The sequence below is a fragment of the Alternaria novae-zelandiae genome (genome assembly GCF_023758075.1).
Source record: "Alternaria novae-zelandiae strain BMP 2774 chromosome Unknown scaffold_28, whole genome shotgun sequence".
In the NCBI taxonomy this organism is placed as follows: Eukaryota; Fungi; Ascomycota; class Dothideomycetes; order Pleosporales; family Pleosporaceae; genus Alternaria; species Alternaria novae-zelandiae.
The window spans coordinates 203,907-220,826 of NW_026056988.1; the positions used below are offsets into that span (position 1 = coordinate 203,907).

Genomic DNA, 16,920 nt, shown 5'->3' on the forward strand with positions numbered 1-16,920 from the left:
TTTGAGTGTTGCAGGAAGCGGTGGTTTTCTTTGTTTCCTTTTGTTCTAGATCTCCTTTGGGTTACGAGTTTGTTCCTTGATTTCTTGCAATGCATGTCATAGAAAAGTCAATCAGTATGTTGCCGAAACCTTGGACATTGTTGCGCCGTGAGAGGAGCTAGCTTAGAAGGACCCTGCTCCCAGTAATCATCATTTTGACGCACATGCCAGATACACTGAATGATGACACCGTTACAGCGAGCAAACGTACATGAAGATGCCAACATGCGAAGTACGAGCAACAGCTCCACGACCATCGGTCGGTCCTAACTGCGCCGAACCAGACGTTCGGGGGTGCGCCACACGGCCCGCTCGGTCTAACAGTCTAGCTCCATCCAGCGGCCGTTTGGCCCTTTCCACGATCCCGACATCCGTAATCATCTCGACAAGCGACACGGCCAAGCCATGGAGCTGACGACGTCTCTCCTCCTTTGCACGCCTTACCCTCCCCTCTTCAGACTAGACTCCTAGACACGAGACAAATACCAACTTCCATTCACTCCCTTGGAACTCTCTTATTGCTTTTCCCACCTTCTTGTTATTTCATACGTGGATGCATTGGGCGCGTTCTTCTAATCGATACCTGGCCCGACCGAGTCCCTGCATATCGCGAACGTAATACGAAATCCTACCACACGATCCGGTTACCCAATGCGCCCTTCCACGTTTCCCTAACTACGCGAAGACCCCCGAGAGCAGCGCACGCGACTGCGCCCACGTTGCTGCCACGGTGCAAGGACGAGGATAGTCCTAGGGGAAGATGCCGTCTGTTGCGCAATGGCAGGGCACACCCTCAGTCAAGGGCTCGACTGAGAGCATGCGCATGGCGTTGCTCACAGCCTCCCTCATCGGCTTGCAGTAAATCCCCGCTTCCCACGAGTTCTACCTGCGCCCTGTACTAAGCACTATGCAGGTTCACGTGGAATGTCGAAATGACATACTGCACACCCTACCTCCTCGAACTCGGGCTTACGAAATCGAAGATATCCCTCGTGTGGGTCGCCGGTCCGCTCTCAGGCCTTATAATGCAGCCTATCGTCGGTGTCGTCGCGGATCGATCTACCTCTCGTTGGGGCCGCCGGAGACCGTTCATGTTCTTTGGTACGATCCTGGTGGCCATGTTCTTGTTGCTGCTAGGCTGGACGAAAGAGGTGGTTCGATACTTTATCAAAGACGAGGCTGCGGCTAAGAGCGCAACGATATACGTGGCGGTGTTTAGTATATACGGTATTGATTTCGCTATCAATGCCGTGCAGGGGAGTTGCAGAGGCCTGGTCGTCGATACATTGCCAATTGCGAAACAGCAAATGGGCAGTAGTTGGGCGAGTAGGATGGTAGCGGTCGGAAGTCTGATTGGGTACGGGGCGGGAGCGATTGATCTGAAGAATGTGTTTGGGCCTATGTTGGGGGATACACAGTTCAAGCAGTTGACGGGTGTTGCGGCGTTGACGCTCTGCTTGGCGATAGGGACAACGAGTTGGGCTGTTACGGAGAGGGTGCTCATTAATGATGGGGCGGAGGAGGGCAAGGAGCTGGATCTTAAGCAAGTTCTCGGTACCATCGTGCATACTGCTTTGAATCTGCCTAGAAGTATCCAGGCTATCTGCACAGTCCAGTTCTGGGCTTGGATTGGTATGTCATTATTATATTGATTCTGTGATCAAGAACTGACAGTGGCTAGGCTGGTTTCCTTTCCTCTTCTACAGCACCACGTGGGTTGGTGAAGTATACCTACGATACGACGCCCCAGCAGAAGTCAAAGCTGCGGGTGACCTCACAGGCAAGGTCGGTCGCATTGGTTCCATGGCCCTCATCGCCTTTTCCATCATTACATTCGTCATGTCTGTTCTCCTGCCTTTCTTCGTACAGAGCCCAGAAGAAGACGAAAAGGGTCCTGGTTTCTCTCGCCCACCTAAGCAGTTAACGGGATTGGCGAAATACAAACCAAGCCTGCTTACCGCGTGGACAACTGCGCATTGTATCTTTGCAGGAAGTATGGTCATGGCACCTTTTGTGAGAAGTCTGAGGCACGCAACCATCATCATCGCTTGCTGTGGCGTGTAAGTCACCACCATCATTACATCACGCATGAAGCCTGGATTAACACAACACAGATCATGGTCCGTCGCCTGCTGGGCTCCTTTCGCCTTCCTCGGCGTAGAAATCAACCGCCTCAATACCTCCACCTCGCACTCCGCCCACCCAAAGCGCACCTCTATCGACCTTCCCGAAGCGCAATCCAACCTCGAAAAGGGCAGCGCGCCTTCCTCCAGCGGCGGAGCAAGCTCAGGGCAATACCTTGGCATCATGAATCTGTATACCACGCTACCTCAGTTCATGGGCACAGGGATCTCGTGGGTAGTGTTTTCCATCCTGGAGCCCGGGAAAAGCCCGGAGTTGAGCGAGGCGCCGCCAGAGGAACACCACAAGACGGATGGCCCGAATGCGATTGCAGTTTGTCTGTTCATTGGGGCTTGTTCGGCGTGTATGGCCGTTGTGGCTACGAGGAGGTTGGGGAGGATACAGGGAAGACTGTAGAAGCATCATTGCCATGTCCATGTCAAAAGGTTCAGTTCTTGCTTCACGATTGCAACTGCCGGAAATAGTGTGCTTGCACAGGCCGCTAGTCGCCAGTAGAGAACATGACTCTTGGGGACATCCACCCCCAACATGCTGCCATCCGTGGTTGCCCAGGAGCGCTTTCCGCTTTTGGGTTTAGGCAAGCGCGATGGGGCCAGAGAGATTTTGCTAAGGGTTTGCTAAGGATTTTCCAGAGACCCGCTTTGTTCTAGAAGGCAGGTGTGGCTACTAATCGAAGCTGACGCTGATCGGACGTGTGTAGAGATCGTATTCGCTCCAGGGCGGCCGTGGCGGTATACAGCACCTCAGTGTAAGTACGGTGTGCGCAATAGTTCAATCGGGGCATTTTCCGGCCGGCTTTGGGCAGGTCGGAGGAAAAGGCTCGTCAACCAATGCAATGAAAAATATGCGCTCCCCATGTCCCCATGTCCCCTCTCCCAGTACCGGCGGGCAAGGTCGGCCGTGGCCACGGTGCAGGCAGTCGACGTGGTAGACTACTGCGCGCACAAGCAAGTGAGGTATCGCCGCCAGATAAACTTGAGTCGCCCGTCTACAGTGTCGGAGAGATGCAAGGCAGGGCACACGTGCCACGCCTCTGCCCAAAAGACGGTCAAGGTACAAATAGACACGCCGCCCGCCTCTGCCTCGCGCACTGCATCTCTCCCCGTCCACGGCAGCGTCGATAGTCTTGGTGGTCGCAAAGGCTTTGTTTGTTGCCGTCTCGCAGTGTCCGGTTGGAATTCGCACTAGGCGTGACTAGTGCCGTAGAGGGGCGACCTTGCCTTGCCCAGCGCCTGTTCTTCTCGCTCAGCCCGCCGAACAATTCTGCGGCTCACCCACAACATCCACCTTTTGCACCCCAACTCGCCACTCGCAGTCCGACATCACTCATTTGCCAAGATGTCTGAGCCGATCCGCAATAAGAAGATGGACTCCATCTCCGCCCCGTAAGTCGCTTCCCTCCCCTCCGCCACACAATTTTGGCCTCGCCCAAACACCACCATCACACACCCCCAACATGGACGTACCACATTCTAACGTGCGCCCTGCCAGTACCCCCCAGAACACACCCGCCAATGCCGCGCCCATATCGTCGCGCGCCCAGCAGCCCGGCGTCAGCAGCATCAAGGAAGGTACGTCGCACTCTGCCACGCTCCTGCCCCTCCAACCCCGCCTTGTATTCTCGTGAAGGCCTTGACCGCTAACTCGCTTTTTCGCAGAGGAACTAGAGCGCACTGCCGCCGGTCTCTTCGCTGCCAACCCCGCCCTCGTCGCCATGATGCAGAACAAGCTCGGCTCGCTCGTCGGCCGCTCCAGCGGCTACATTGAGTCGCTGCCTGCCTCGGTCCGCCGCCGTGTCGCCGGCCTCAAGGGCGTCCAGAAGGAGCACTCCAAGCTCGAGGCCGAGTTCCAAGAGGAGGTCCTGCAGCTCGAGAAGAAGTACTTCGCCAAGTTCACACCGCTATACCAGACCCGTGCCAAGATCGTCAACGGCGCCGAGGAGCCCTCAGAAGACCGCGTCAAGGTCGGCGAGCAGGTAGACGAGGACGACGAGGACGAGGACCAGCCCGAGGCTGAGCTCAACAAGGACGAGGGCAAGGACGTCAAGGGTATCCCAGAGTTCTGGCTCAGCGCCATGAAGAACCAGATCTCGCTCGCCGAGATGATCACAGACCGCGACGAGGCTGCTCTCAAGCACCTGACCGACATCCGCATGGAGTACCTCGACCGGCCCGGTTTCCGCCTCATCTTCGAATTCGAGGAGAACGAGTTCTTCACCAACAAGACCATCACCAAGACCTACTTCTACCAGGAGGAGAACGGCTACGGCGGCGACTTCATCTACGACCACGCCGAGGGTGACAAGGTCGACTGGAAGGCCGGCAAGGACCTGACCGTCCGCATCGAGAGCAAGAAGCAGAGGAACAAGAGTGAGCATCTTGACATCTGTCGGTATTTGACTAGCAACTAACTTTCTCAGACACCAAGCAGACCCGCGTCGTTAAGAAGACCGTGCCTACAGAGTCGTTCTTCAACTTCTTCGACCCACCCAAGCCCCCACAAGACGACGACGACGCCACCTCCGATATCGAGGAGCGTCTCGAACTCGACTACCAGCTCGGTGAGGACATCAAGGAGAAGCTCATTCCCCGCGCCATTGACTGGTTCACCGGCGAGGCTCTTCAGTACGAGAACATTGAGGACTTCGACGAGGGCGAGTTTGAAGACGAGGACGATGAGGACGAGGACGAGCTCAGCGATGACCGCGACGAGGAGGAGGAGTCAGACGACGAGGTAAGCAGTCCAAGTCACTCTACAGAACACAGCCATCTAACGCAGTATCAGAACGATGGCACAAAACCAAAGCAGGAGGCTGCTGAGTGCAAGCAGAGCTAAATGCTGCACCAAAAACTCTCGCATTCCCCAGATCACAATATCCCCAGTCGTTTTGAGCGGCATGTTCGGTCCAGGCTAGCCTCCCAGTCGCCTTCCATCACACTGAGATGTCTCTTAAACGACTCTCTGCGTCCGATATTTCACTTCACGATTTCTTACTCGGCGTAATACTGCATCAAAAGAGTTCAGGGGTGTTCGTTCGGCAATGGTTGGTTGGAGCTCTCTCTGGACTAGATATCTTAAGAACTACTCAGTTCTCCCCCTCCCCCCACCACTTCTTCCCGCCCCTCCAGACATTTGCTCGAATAGGTTACTGGATTCTTGCCACCAACGATCACTAGCATCTAAGGCGTTGTCTAGGTGGGGTTTTGCAGCATGTTTCCTTGGGTCAGGCATGTCATGTTTACGAGGTTTTTTAGACGGCGTAAATAGTCTTGAGCGCATGTCACGGGTCAATGAAAGAAAAGTTTGAAGCCTCACTTTTGGGTAGTAGCCAGCGTGACCTGTATGATTTAGAGGTGATGCTCAACCTCGGTAGGATTATGCGATAACGGTCGCCTCACCTTGCTATGTAGCCTACCACGTCTCGCTTTCGAGAGCCGACGTATATGCTTTGCTTGTCTACATATCCTTGCACCCAGCGTCATACCTGAGATGTCGTGCGTGTGCTTGCCTTGGGGGTCCATGTCAAGATGCGTAGTGCGGGGTGGTGGGGGTTGTGCCGGGTGAAGTTCGGGCGTCGAAAAATAATTCTGGAATGCGACATCATCGGACGCGCCAGAGGACTTGACGCTACACCATACTATACCTCTCTCACATCTCAAATTCCTCTCCAATTACCGCGCAAAGCGTATCTACTATCTGAGAATCGGATATACTCGGCTATCCTATACATCGCCGCCCGCGCAACCCACGACACCCTACGCGATCTCTCCACGCGACCGACTCTGCGACGAGCCTCCACAACACCATGGCGCGCCAGAACCCCAACATCGTTATTACGGGCACACCTGGAGTAGGAAAGACGACACATGCAGAGCAATTAGCGCAAGCAACAGGATTCCAGCACATCTCGGTGAACCAAATAGTAAAAGACGAAGGCTACCACGAGGGCAAAGACGAAGAAACAGGAAGTTGGATTGTAGACGAAGACAAAGTACGCATAGCCACTTAGCCACCCCATCCCAGCCAAACTCTACGAACCCACATCACTAACCCCACCCCTTTAGCTGCTCGACCACCTAGAATCCCTCTCCCTCGCCGACAAAGGCGGCTACATCCTCGACTGGCACGCGTGCGACCTCTTCCCTGAGCGCTGGATCGACCTCGTCATTGTGCTGCGCTGCGACTCGACGTTACTATATGACCGCCTTACCGCGCGCGGCTACAAGGGGAAGAAGCTGGAGGAGAATATGGATAGTGAGATTATGCAGGTGTTGCTTGATGAGGCGAGGGAGAGCTATAAAGAGGAGATTGTGGTCGAGTTGAAGAGCGAGAGTAATGAGGATGTGGAGGGGAATCTGGAGAGGGTGGAGCGGTGGGTTGAGCAGTGGAGGAGGGATAGACAGGAGTAGGGGGTTGGGCGGAAGATGAGTGGGGTGCTGAGAATGGACGGATGGGTGGGATATGTGTGATGCGTTATGTGTTATGATACCAATACGGCATTTATGGGATGATGATGGTGGGTGTGGTGGCTTCATGCACCGCCCCGATTCTCTCCATTGAGAAGTATGAGCACAATGATGATTGTTGAGCTCTACGCCCCAGTCTTCTGACTCGCCAACCATTCCTTCAACTTATCCAGCGCCTTCGCTCGATGGCTAATCTTGTTCTTCTCGCTCTTGTCCATTTCAGCGTATGTCTGACCTTCGTACTCAAAGCATGAGTCCCACCCTATATACACGCTGTTAGCCTCTTCCCATCTCCATTACACAGCCCTCCAACACAATTGAAAGGAAAGGCGCGAATTGCTGACTTACCGAAGACGGTAGATCCCCGACTTTCCACCAACTTTCCGTCGGTACGGCCTTGGAAGAGGATGGCTTCGTGTCCGGGGCCTTCGCAGTACCCAAATGTGCATACGGCTTGGGCGGATTTGTCGTCGAAGCCTGAGAGCATTTTGTGTAGGTTGGGGGCGCCGAGGGAGAGCATGAACCATTTGCTAAGGGAGGGAGGTTAGATGGGTGGGTTTGAAGGAGGGGAATGTGGAATATTGGGTTTTGTAGCATGAAGGGGGAAATGGAAAGAGAGACTAGATGAGATGAGATAAGAAGAAGTGTGAGCGTACATGTAAGGGCCAGGCAGGTCATTCATGGCTTTGAAGCAGAGACATGTGTCTTCTACTAGGACGGGGCCTTGTACCTATAATCAATCACATTGTCAGTACTTGTAGAAGACTTTCTCTTTGGCATCACGACTTACAGCCTCAGCTGCTCTCAGTGCTTTGTCTTTTGTAACTTCCTCAACTGTGCCTTGGATTTCGACTAGGTCGACATTTTGGTTGCGGAGCTCGATGACGCCGGAGAGGATGGCTTGGACTTCGGCGAGCTTGTTTTTGTTGCCCGTTATGAAGTTTAGGGTGGTGGGGATGCGGGAGGATGCCATCTTTGTGATTTTGGAAGTGGAGATTGAGAGAGCTTGAGTTTGATGAACTTTAGCAGACTTTGTCAGCTAAGACTTATCTCGCAACTATACACAAAGTTCTGTATATACCTATTGAAGTTCAATACAGGTTTGAATGACTAGAGCAGAATTAGTCAATTTGCAAATGGAAAGGGCGCTGATGGAAAGAGCGGTATTGACTCGGCCGACAAAGGGCGTGCAATGCCACACTTCAGACCAGCTAGAGGGCTGAGCAACGTACATTGTCAGTGCTGATAACTAAGCACTCGTCTTACACCGCGATGTTGCAAAATCTCTGTCTAACGGCATCGTGATAGGGCTGAGGGGTCTCCAGGGCTATGTTTAGGCCCTTCAATAAGCGAGCTAAGCAGGGATCAACGGTCTAGTGCCTGCATTGAATGTTACCGTGGCCTACAGAACATCACGTTCAGCCGCATCAAATCACACCCTGCAAGGTTCCCGAGTCCCTCAAAACGGTTATCGCCGTCTTTATCGACTGTTTGCGACTTCAAAGCCCTGAGCTCGCCGAGCAAGAGCCTCATGGGGTGAGGCTGGGGACATCATTCGATTCTTATTCACGACTTCACCGCGCCCGACACTCCCTCTGCAGTTGTCCGCACGACCTCACCGGACTCTGGACATTTTCCGTTTTCGTCATTCGGAGTAGAGTCATCGCCGAGCACGGCCCTGGACTGTTGGTTTCGTCACCGCCAGTATGGGTTCCCTCAGGACTCTGTTCCTGAGCGTGTATGCCTCGAACAGCGTTATAAGGACGTTGTTTCTGCCATTATGCTACACCACACTATTCAGCCCGTTCATACTCGCTCTAGCCTGGTACTTTGGACTCGGTCAAACTTTGCAGAACTCTATACCTGAAGACTTTTCCTGGTTTGATCTGCTACCTGCATTTGCAATTTCAGCAGTCTTCGTGTTGCTACCGACTAGACTACTTTCAAGTCCAGGAACAGTTACCAAAAGTCAAGATGGGAAGAGACGGGTACAATCGTTGCCATACTGGATACCCGGGGTACGCCACCTCTCGAGCATCGCATTTGGAGGCGAGGAGTGGTTAGCCAGCATTCGGTAGGTGTGCTCACAGCGTACGTGGATTTATCTGACCTAAGACAGTGACTCTGCGACCGCAAGCATAGTGGCGTACAAAGCCGCTGGGACCAAACACAACGTCTTATTATCGGAACCCCTACTTGACCAGCTCTACAACAACTGGAACAACATGGAGCTGACAGACAACAACCAACCAGCTATCCTCCGAAACGCCTTCAGCCTACCGAAAGTCATGGAAAGTCATTATCTCGAGCTTCAAAATGAGATCAACCAGGTTGTAAAAACGGAACTATACGACGAAGCAGCCAGAGACAACTTGATTAAAGCATCGCTGCGCATCTTGACCGAATCGCTTCCGGATCTCGTCACATTCAACTCATCGATCGTCGATCAAATGCAATGGGAGCGTGTCTCAAACGTGGAACTTACGGACGGAACCTCGGAAGCCGAATGCGATCTCTTCACACTCCTCAATGAGTTCTGCTGTAATGCTATCCTACCCCCGATTGTCGGAGCACAGTTTACAGAGTCCTATCAACTCCTTGCCACCGATCTGGCGAGCTGCAACGAACGATTTTGGGCTCTCGCGCTTGGATTGCCGCGACTAGCACCTATCCAGGGCTTACCGGGAGCAGCTCTAGCACGAAAGAGATTGCTTAGGAACTTTGCAAAGCAATTCGAAGACTTGTCGAATCCACCAGTGAGGAGGGTACCAGACGACGATGAGAGCGTGAGCGGAGGAGAAGATACCGACGCCGATGTAGTTACACCGCTCATGAAGCTGAACGAGCTCTTCACCAAGCATGAACTACCAGCCGAACTACGAGCTTCGATCGGGCTTCACGTAGTTCACGATATTTACTCAGAGGTCATGCCAATCGTATTCTGGACGGTCGTACACATCTACTCGTCATCCAAGGCGGAAGGTGCGAAGGCTCCACAAGATTCGCCTCTTGAGAGGATCAAAGCAGAATCCAAAGCATGGGCTCAAGCCATACAGCCCCCGTCGATACACCCATCTTTCCCAGCACCACCAGAGATACGCTACGGGTCAGTGAAGGAAGTGCTTACACCGACCTCGCTACCTTATCTTCGCTCATGTATCAACGAAGCTCAGCGACTATACAACTGCTCTATCAGCACATATAAAGTCCGAAAACCACTTCATCTGAAGGATGACACGGAGCAATGGGAGCTAGAAGCAGGCTCGTACGTCGACTTAGGCCTCTCTCGATCTCTCGTAAACTCGTCACCGACATCTCATACCTCACCGCGAACTTTCAAGCCCGACCGTTTCGTGGATACTCCAGCGTCTTCATCCGTCGTTTCGGCCACCGATATCTCGCAGACCTACAAAACCAACCTCATCATCTCTATCGTGTCCGGCATTACCCAACTCTGGGAGATCTCACCTGCGCCAAAGAAGAGCTTCTTCGACCACATCCAAGAAGCAGGTAACGAAGCGTCATTCGGTGCCGAAGCGCCTACTGCAGAGCAAAAAGCCGCTAAAGAGGAAGCGAGCAGGGAGAAGGAAGATGCCAAGCGGAAGGACGCCAAGTGGGTGCTTCCCAAAGCGGTTGATGGAGCGGGAATAAAGGTTCCCAAGGGAGACATCCGGGTCAGGATACGGAGAAGGGAAGGGTTGCCTGCTAGCAAGGTTGTACGGAGGATTGGTTAGCGTTGATACTGGGGCTCTCACCGGAGCCAACGTGCGTGCATGACCAGCATCGGGGTGTAGATACTAGCCGCGTAATACACACATCGGTATCCAGAGAAGTCTATGGTATGGAAGGCTTTGCGGAGCCGCGATAGTATATGCCCGTAAGTATTGACCGTGGCACGGGCCGGTCAGACAACAACGACATGTATCGGACCGTGAAGTGCGTACAGTCAGAGCCGACAAGTAAGCAAGCAAGCATCCAGGTAGCAACCACAAAACACGATCACCATCGACGATGAGAACCACTCTATCCCACCCATGCAGCGCCTATGCAATCCACCTAGTCTGACACTCTCACCCCAGCCCAACCCAACATCTCCACCCACTACTCCACATCCCTCCCCAAACTCTCCACCCTCCCTAACCCAGCTACCCACGATCGATCCCGATGCCCATACTCTCGTACCTGCACGCGTTCGCTGTCGCGAAGTAACGCTGGCTGACGTCTCCCCACCTCTCGTCAAAGTAGCGGTGAAGGCACATTTCTACGATTGAACCAACGTCGAAACCTGAATCAGCAACCACAAACTTGTCCTCTTTCCCGCTTCCGCGCAAACTACGCGAAATACAAGACGGCGCAAGGCCACATCATCTCATAACGATCAGCGCGGCCTTGGAGGTCGAGACGCTTCGATTTTGCGTCGTATGTAGGTCATTTGTATTGATTGTCGCATTGGCATTGGTGTTTTGCACACCGCAGCTTGAGGTTCGGAAAGGTTCGGAGAGGTCCGCTTCGGCGTGACACTGTTTATCAGAGTTTGGGTTGCAGATCGAAGTTTATGGGATGGGGATTGTGAGATAGTTAGGGGGTACATCGGAGGGAGGTTTAGTCGGATGCTGTTGTGCATGGTGGTCGGACGTGCAGGGACGTTCGCTGGCGAGTCGTCATCAGAACTCGCTTATTCGTTGTGACGTGCGAAGGCCCCACCCCACACAGATGGAATCATTCTGATCGATTGCGAACCGCTGTAATCAGCCCCTGCATTGGTATACCACTATATACTGTCTAATTCCATTACTCTTCATCAATCAGCACAAGATGCTCACAGCCTTCCTAGCTCAGTGGTAGAGCGCGTCACTAGTAACGCTAGATCCGACTTGGATCGAGCTAGTCCCGAAAGGGACGTCACGTGATGACGAGGTCGTCAGTTCAATTCTGGCGGAAGGCAATTTCTTCTTTTTGCCAAAATCTTTTTTTTTTCTGGGCTAGAATGTATGCGAAGAGCGCGTAGAAGTGGCTGTAAAAGTGCGGAAAGGTGTGTGCGTACACAGCGTGCGATAGCCGCATCTTGTCAGACCTAGACGTGAACCCCACAACACCACCCACTCGCATTGCGCGTGAACACGCTCACTCGAAGCCACATCTCTTTTTACTCATGCCGACAGCAGGGATGCAAACGTATACATCAACAAAAGTCAAGTGTGCACAGATTATAGTTGCGCGAAAGCCCCTTCTACGTCGCTCTTTCCAGATACCTCTGCACCCCCACAACACTACTATCCTACACCAATACACTTGCATTGCGCATGAACATGCTCACTTGAAGCTACATTCCTTTTTGCTCATGCCAACAGCAGGGTTTCGATCGTGTACTCAAACGAAAGTGTCGGGCACAGGCTATTGTTGTGCGAAAGTCACTTCTGGGTCGCTCTTTCTAAACCTTGGAAATCTACACCTCTTTCTGACCTCACAATCGCACTAATCGACCTACTGCTACATGCTTGTACTACTCACAACGTATGTTCACTTGAACTCGCTACCTTCACGACGGCCCTTGCCTAGCAATACCTAATTCCAAGAGGGCAACAGCGCACGCACCATCGACATGAACACCATCGTCATAAGATCCCCTCTATCCTCGACAATCTCGCCTGACATCATTTCATCACAACAATGCCCAGTCACATCATTGCAGTACTGAATTGGAACTCATCAATGTCATTTCCATGATACTTTTCCCGCATGACCTGTTAACACCAGATGCGGATCGTACCCCATGCACGCCATCACTGCCGCGGGATCGCATCAAGGGCATGTTTATCTTTCATTGTAAACACAAACACCTTTGGAATGCCGATATCATGCCGCGGTAAGTTGAAAAGACCCAAGAACCCCTTGCCTATCCAACAAGACCTTATACCTCTTCAAGGACGGTCTCCTTGAACTCGCGCTCAACCTTCTGGCCAGAGTCGTCCTGGCTTGACTCGCCGTGGAGACCGAGGAGGGCACCAAGGTCGAACTTGGGCGCCTTGAGGAGCTTGACCTTTCGGACGTGGACCTGTGCCATGTTAGCCTGTCATCCTCCATTGTCCATGCAGCCACATACGTTCTGGAGGGGGTAGATGCCCTGGGTGGCCTTCTCGATCTCGCGACCGATGACCTCGGGGATGAGCTTCTGGGTGAGCTGGGCGAGGGTGCACGAGCTGGCGTCGCGGGCCATGATCTCAACCATCTTCTTGCGGATGGCCCTGATCTGGGACGACTGGGCGTATGTGGTCTTCTTGACCTGGTTCGGTCGGCGCTTGGTGAAGGCGATGCAGAAGAGGCGGAGGAGGTAGTCGTCGGTGGTCTTGACAACGACGTTGGCCTCGATGAGGGTTTGCCACTTGCGGACGAGGGAGCGGAGCTTGTCGGAGGTGAAGTCGAGACCGTGGAAGTTGGTCAGGCAGTTCTTGCCCTGGACCTCGTCGACGCGGAGCTTGACCTTGCGGAAAGCGTGGTCCTCATCCTTCTGGAGATCGGCGAGCGAGACCTCGAATATCCGGCCCTTCAGAGCGTCGTTGGCGTTCTTGAGACCGGTGGTGCGGTTGACGAGGGTCTTTCCGACACTGCAGAGAGCGAAGAGTAAGCATAGAGTCCCCGTGTGGAGCAGCGGGAATTCTTACTCTCGGACGGCGAAAGTTCCTGGCGCCTTGATGTTGTACCAGTCCTTCTTCGCGAAGGTGTCGGTCTTCTTCTTGAGACCCTTCTTTCCCTTTGAAAGACGCTTGTTCTTGCCGACAGCCATGATTGCGAGTCTTGTTGTCGGTCGTGGAAGGGTGGTTGTCGCTGTCGATGTCGGAGACTGAGAACTCGCAAATTGGTGGTGTTCGAAATCGCTTAAGCGAGCCCAGTAGCGCCGCGCATCACGTGTGCCAAGCCCAAAATCGAGTGCGGCAATCAACTGCAGCAACACTCCAGTGCACATCACGGGGAGATCAGCAGTGAATGGGTACAGAATTAGGGTATGCTGATCGTGTTTGGATGCATTGCGGGCAACATAGCAGCGGTGATGCTGCACTTTCGGATCTCTCGAGTCGCCATATGTGGCGCATGCGATACCTGCCTTTGCTGCACCATAATAGCTGTATAACAGCAGGAAGGCGCGGCAACTGCGAGATGCGCATGATATGATATGGTCGTCGCAATAGTTGGGTAGAAGATGGTGTTGAAGCGACTCCATGACCACGCAACTCCAGTCTCGCGTCTCTACCTTGGTACGTCTGCGAAACCAACATCACCTGCATCACTTTGTCACACACTAACAATTTGCGCTGCCAAGTAATGTACATATGTTACATTGCTGCGGTTCTATCTACGCAGTTCATTCAGCTGTGGCGGACAGACTAACTACCCATCGCACACGCTAGCACCCCCATCCAAATTCCAGTTACATCTTCGCGTCTTCTCCAGCCACCGTCAGCAAACGTCATCAATGCGATCATCATCGCAGACGAGTTACTGCGTCCAGCATCACGAAGAATATGGATATACATCCTGTAACAATTTCCTCCCTCCTCTTTACATCTCGACATATCATTGTCGTGATGTAGATCCGTTGACCCGACCCGTACCCATTCCTGTTCCCCTTGATAGAAGAGACGTTGCAACGGCTAGGTGAATGCCCTCCAAACAGCGTGCAGTTTCCAGATTGGAGACCATCAGCTTGCGGCGACTTGATACAGAGTACTGTACAGTTGCTCATATAAGAGAACGTGAGTCTGGTAGGTGTAGCGGTGGTATGGCTGGTGTTGTTGATAGAGACGTCTTTGTTTATGACATCAGAGACTGATGCATGTCCAATCATGTCTTGACGTCAGAACGGTCTTGCTGGCCATATGGGTTCTGGTTCTGGCAGAACTTCTCAAAGTCAGGAAAGCTGATGTAGCCATCTGGAAGAATGTTAGTCTCATGCTACTTCAATCTGACATGCTCAGTGCTTACCCTGCTGCCTGTATTGGCGGACGTAGCGGTCACTCTCGGTTCTTGACATGGAAGGCCTCTCAGAGGTATAGGCCGGTTCCGACTGCAACCTCGATCGTGGAGTGAGCATCGGGCTTCCAGGTGGCGTCTCGCCTCGAGGTGTAGTAGGCGATGAAGCAACCTTGGCCAGGAGAATGGAGGCCTTGGTCGGGCTACCGGATGTTGATGTTCCAGAGTCGCGTCGAGAGGTTACAGGCACAAGTGTGGTGAGGCATGGCGAAGAAACCGTTGATGGTGTTAGAGGTGGCCGCCGGCTTGCTGAGCGAGATCGTGCAGGTGCCTCAGTAGGCAGCGAGAAGTAGTATCGTGGATGGCTAGACATGGCGAAAATGTGCGTCGATCGACAGAGAGCGAGTGTTAAAGTCGGAGAATTACTGCGGTATGGAATTGAAGAATGACGGAGGGCGGGAACGGGTAGTATGTATAATGGCGTCCAAATCGCCTAGACGCTATTCACCCCATACTACCGAATGCATGTATGTATAGTGACGCCTCTGCTCGTTCCAGGCACCCTGGTCGACGCCAGGTGCATCAGCAGCCCGGAGCTCCCCACTCGACATCGCTGGCCTTTCGGGCTAGTTATGCATGCCGAAGTGGGTACCGCCAGAAAACGTGGACGTTCTGAATTAGTCTGCTTGCAAGGGAGGTGTGCTGTCACGCTTTGACTCGCCCTGACTCGCCCCTGATGCACACAAGACCACCTCACCTCCATTTCTCTAGTCTGGTAGTCTGCTGCGAGCTGCTGCAGGTGTGAGTTGGCCACCGCCGACGATGCGGATGACAATCATGAAACACTTTGTCGCGATTTAGTCGGCAATGGCAGCGTACCTCGAGAGCCAAATCGGAAAGGTCGATTTCGCCTTGGATGCGCTTGCGGTGTGGCAGGTCATTCGCGTCGGCCGTTCCTGATTGGCATCGCGCTCCTCGATCCCAGGCCTCGCCGGAAGAGCGGGTGCACAGCCATAGCGGCGCCGTCGCATCCTCAAACCATGGCATCGGCGGATGCAAGCCGCACTCCCAATGAACATCCGTCATGGCTGCGCGGTGATGACACAGCCAGCGCTGCCCTGTTCTCCGCCCAGTTCCCGGCGAGCCTTCCTTGTTGTGTATCAGGAACGTTCGAGAGGGGCACACGTATGCTTATCCACAGCCTAATCTGTTATCGAGTCCAGACGTCGCTGCAGACCACCGTGCGGTTTGTGCGACGAGACAGGTACCGGACTGCAATGAGCCTCATTCATATCGGCCACTTTGTCGGTGACGACATTGTCTCAGCTGAGGGTTTCTATTTCTGCCGTGTCATGCAATGCGGATGACATCCCTTGTCATCGAAAGTCGAGAACGTCGTACTTGCAAGGGCATCCTTCCCCTACTTTCGTGCGATCCGGTTGGAGCATAAAGACACGCGAGAAGACCAACACTTTCGACACCGGTCGCTATTACATAGCCTTTTATAACTACCGATCGCGTGTTTCGATTTCGCATGTCACGTCGGTAGTGTCTTTCCGTGGCATCGCGGTTGAGGGGAAGCCACGTACTTGGCATTCTATCGCTTAGAGACTGCTACGATGCAGGTTATCAATCACCGCTTGCGATGACCAAAAGCCGATTGTCCTTTCTAGAATTACTAACAAGGCAGTCCAGAGATGCAAGAGCTGTTGTTAGAGGCAGTAACTACGAGCGTCCCGAGATCTTCTCGGGACATTGTGAGATGCCTTCAGGGTTTGGTGGGATACATCCCTGGATAGGAACACATCCGCCCCTCCATCTCGTAACTCTGCAACCAGGCGAATACTATAACCCGTATCTCTATCCGGCAGTGCTTGGGTTGAGTTGTTCTGGAACGATGATTACCTCGCCTCGCTCCACCTCCGCGTCAGCTGCTCTCACATGTTGCCATGCCTTCCGTAAGGAGCGGGCAACGCTCCGATTTGACAGTCCTACTCTCAACGCTGCATTCTCAGCTGGGCGCCTGATCCTGAAGGTTCAACAAAATATTGGTAAAGGACCATGTAAACTGTCTTTGGAAACACGATTACGGCCCTTCTTCTATATCTACGGGTCATCCGATAGGCAGGCCAAAGTTTCGCCCGTTCATCTCGAGAGGCTGATGCAAGAGCCGAAAGTTATCTAGCATCATGCCGTGCTGCCCAGTCCGTCATTGTGTACATACAATGTGGTTAGCCATACCGACGTGCATGCTAGACCCGGGAAGCGGGAACCCCTCCACGCCGTCATAGCCGCGGCCGTTGAC

General features: G+C 53.3%; 7 protein-coding genes and 1 non-coding gene across 8 annotated transcripts; 5 read left to right on the forward strand and 3 right to left on the reverse strand.

Moving 5' to 3' along the window:
- Positions 1-799: 799 nt before the first annotated feature.
- J4E88_010050 (uncharacterized protein) lies at positions 800-2,577 on the forward strand (the record flags this gene model as incomplete). The annotated part of the gene is made up of 4 exons (XM_049403647.1): positions 800-897; positions 953-1,671; positions 1,721-2,099; positions 2,154-2,577. The coding sequence occupies 4 exons, from the start codon at positions 800-802 to the stop codon at positions 2,575-2,577; spliced, it is 1,620 nt and encodes a 539-aa protein (XP_049250576.1).
- A 942-nt stretch (positions 2,578-3,519) lies between these two features.
- On the forward strand, positions 3,520-5,016 carry J4E88_010051 (uncharacterized protein; the record flags this gene model as incomplete). The annotated part of the gene is made up of 5 exons (XM_049403648.1): positions 3,520-3,566; positions 3,673-3,752; positions 3,840-4,550; positions 4,601-4,914; positions 4,966-5,016. 5 exons carry the CDS (start codon positions 3,520-3,522, stop codon positions 5,014-5,016), a joined length of 1,203 nt encoding a protein of 400 aa, XP_049250577.1.
- Positions 5,017-5,986: 970 nt separating this feature from the next.
- On the forward strand, positions 5,987-6,590 carry J4E88_010052 (uncharacterized protein; the record flags this gene model as incomplete). The annotated part of the gene is made up of 2 exons (XM_049403649.1): positions 5,987-6,172; positions 6,246-6,590. The coding sequence occupies 2 exons, from the start codon at positions 5,987-5,989 to the stop codon at positions 6,588-6,590; spliced, it is 531 nt and encodes a 176-aa protein (XP_049250578.1).
- A 182-nt stretch (positions 6,591-6,772) lies between these two features.
- J4E88_010053 (uncharacterized protein) lies at positions 6,773-7,620 on the reverse strand (the record flags this gene model as incomplete). Its single annotated transcript, XM_049403650.1, has 4 exons — positions 6,773-6,909; positions 6,996-7,177; positions 7,304-7,377; positions 7,438-7,620. 4 exons carry the CDS (start codon positions 7,618-7,620, stop codon positions 6,773-6,775), a joined length of 576 nt encoding a protein of 191 aa, XP_049250579.1.
- A 733-nt stretch (positions 7,621-8,353) lies between these two features.
- Positions 8,354-10,381, forward strand: J4E88_010054 (uncharacterized protein; the record flags this gene model as incomplete). The annotated part of the gene is made up of 4 exons (XM_049403651.1): positions 8,354-8,472; positions 8,601-8,665; positions 8,712-8,721; positions 8,767-10,381. 4 exons carry the CDS (start codon positions 8,354-8,356, stop codon positions 10,379-10,381), a joined length of 1,809 nt encoding a protein of 602 aa, XP_049250580.1.
- A 1,090-nt stretch (positions 10,382-11,471) lies between these two features.
- Positions 11,472-11,592, forward strand: J4E88_010055. The gene has a single exon. It is a non-coding gene; the product is annotated as a tRNA-Thr (tRNA).
- Positions 11,593-12,558: 966 nt separating this feature from the next.
- Positions 12,559-13,431, reverse strand: RPS1 (ribosomal 40S subunit protein S1B; the record flags this gene model as incomplete). The annotated part of the gene is made up of 3 exons (XM_049403652.1): positions 12,559-12,702; positions 12,751-13,252; positions 13,310-13,431. 3 exons carry the CDS (start codon positions 13,429-13,431, stop codon positions 12,559-12,561), a joined length of 768 nt encoding a protein of 255 aa, XP_049250581.1.
- Positions 13,432-14,486: 1,055 nt separating this feature from the next.
- On the reverse strand, positions 14,487-14,988 carry J4E88_010057 (uncharacterized protein; the record flags this gene model as incomplete). The annotated part of the gene is made up of 2 exons (XM_049403653.1): positions 14,487-14,575; positions 14,628-14,988. 2 exons carry the CDS (start codon positions 14,986-14,988, stop codon positions 14,487-14,489), a joined length of 450 nt encoding a protein of 149 aa, XP_049250582.1.
- Between the last annotated feature and the right edge of the window lie 1,932 nt (positions 14,989-16,920).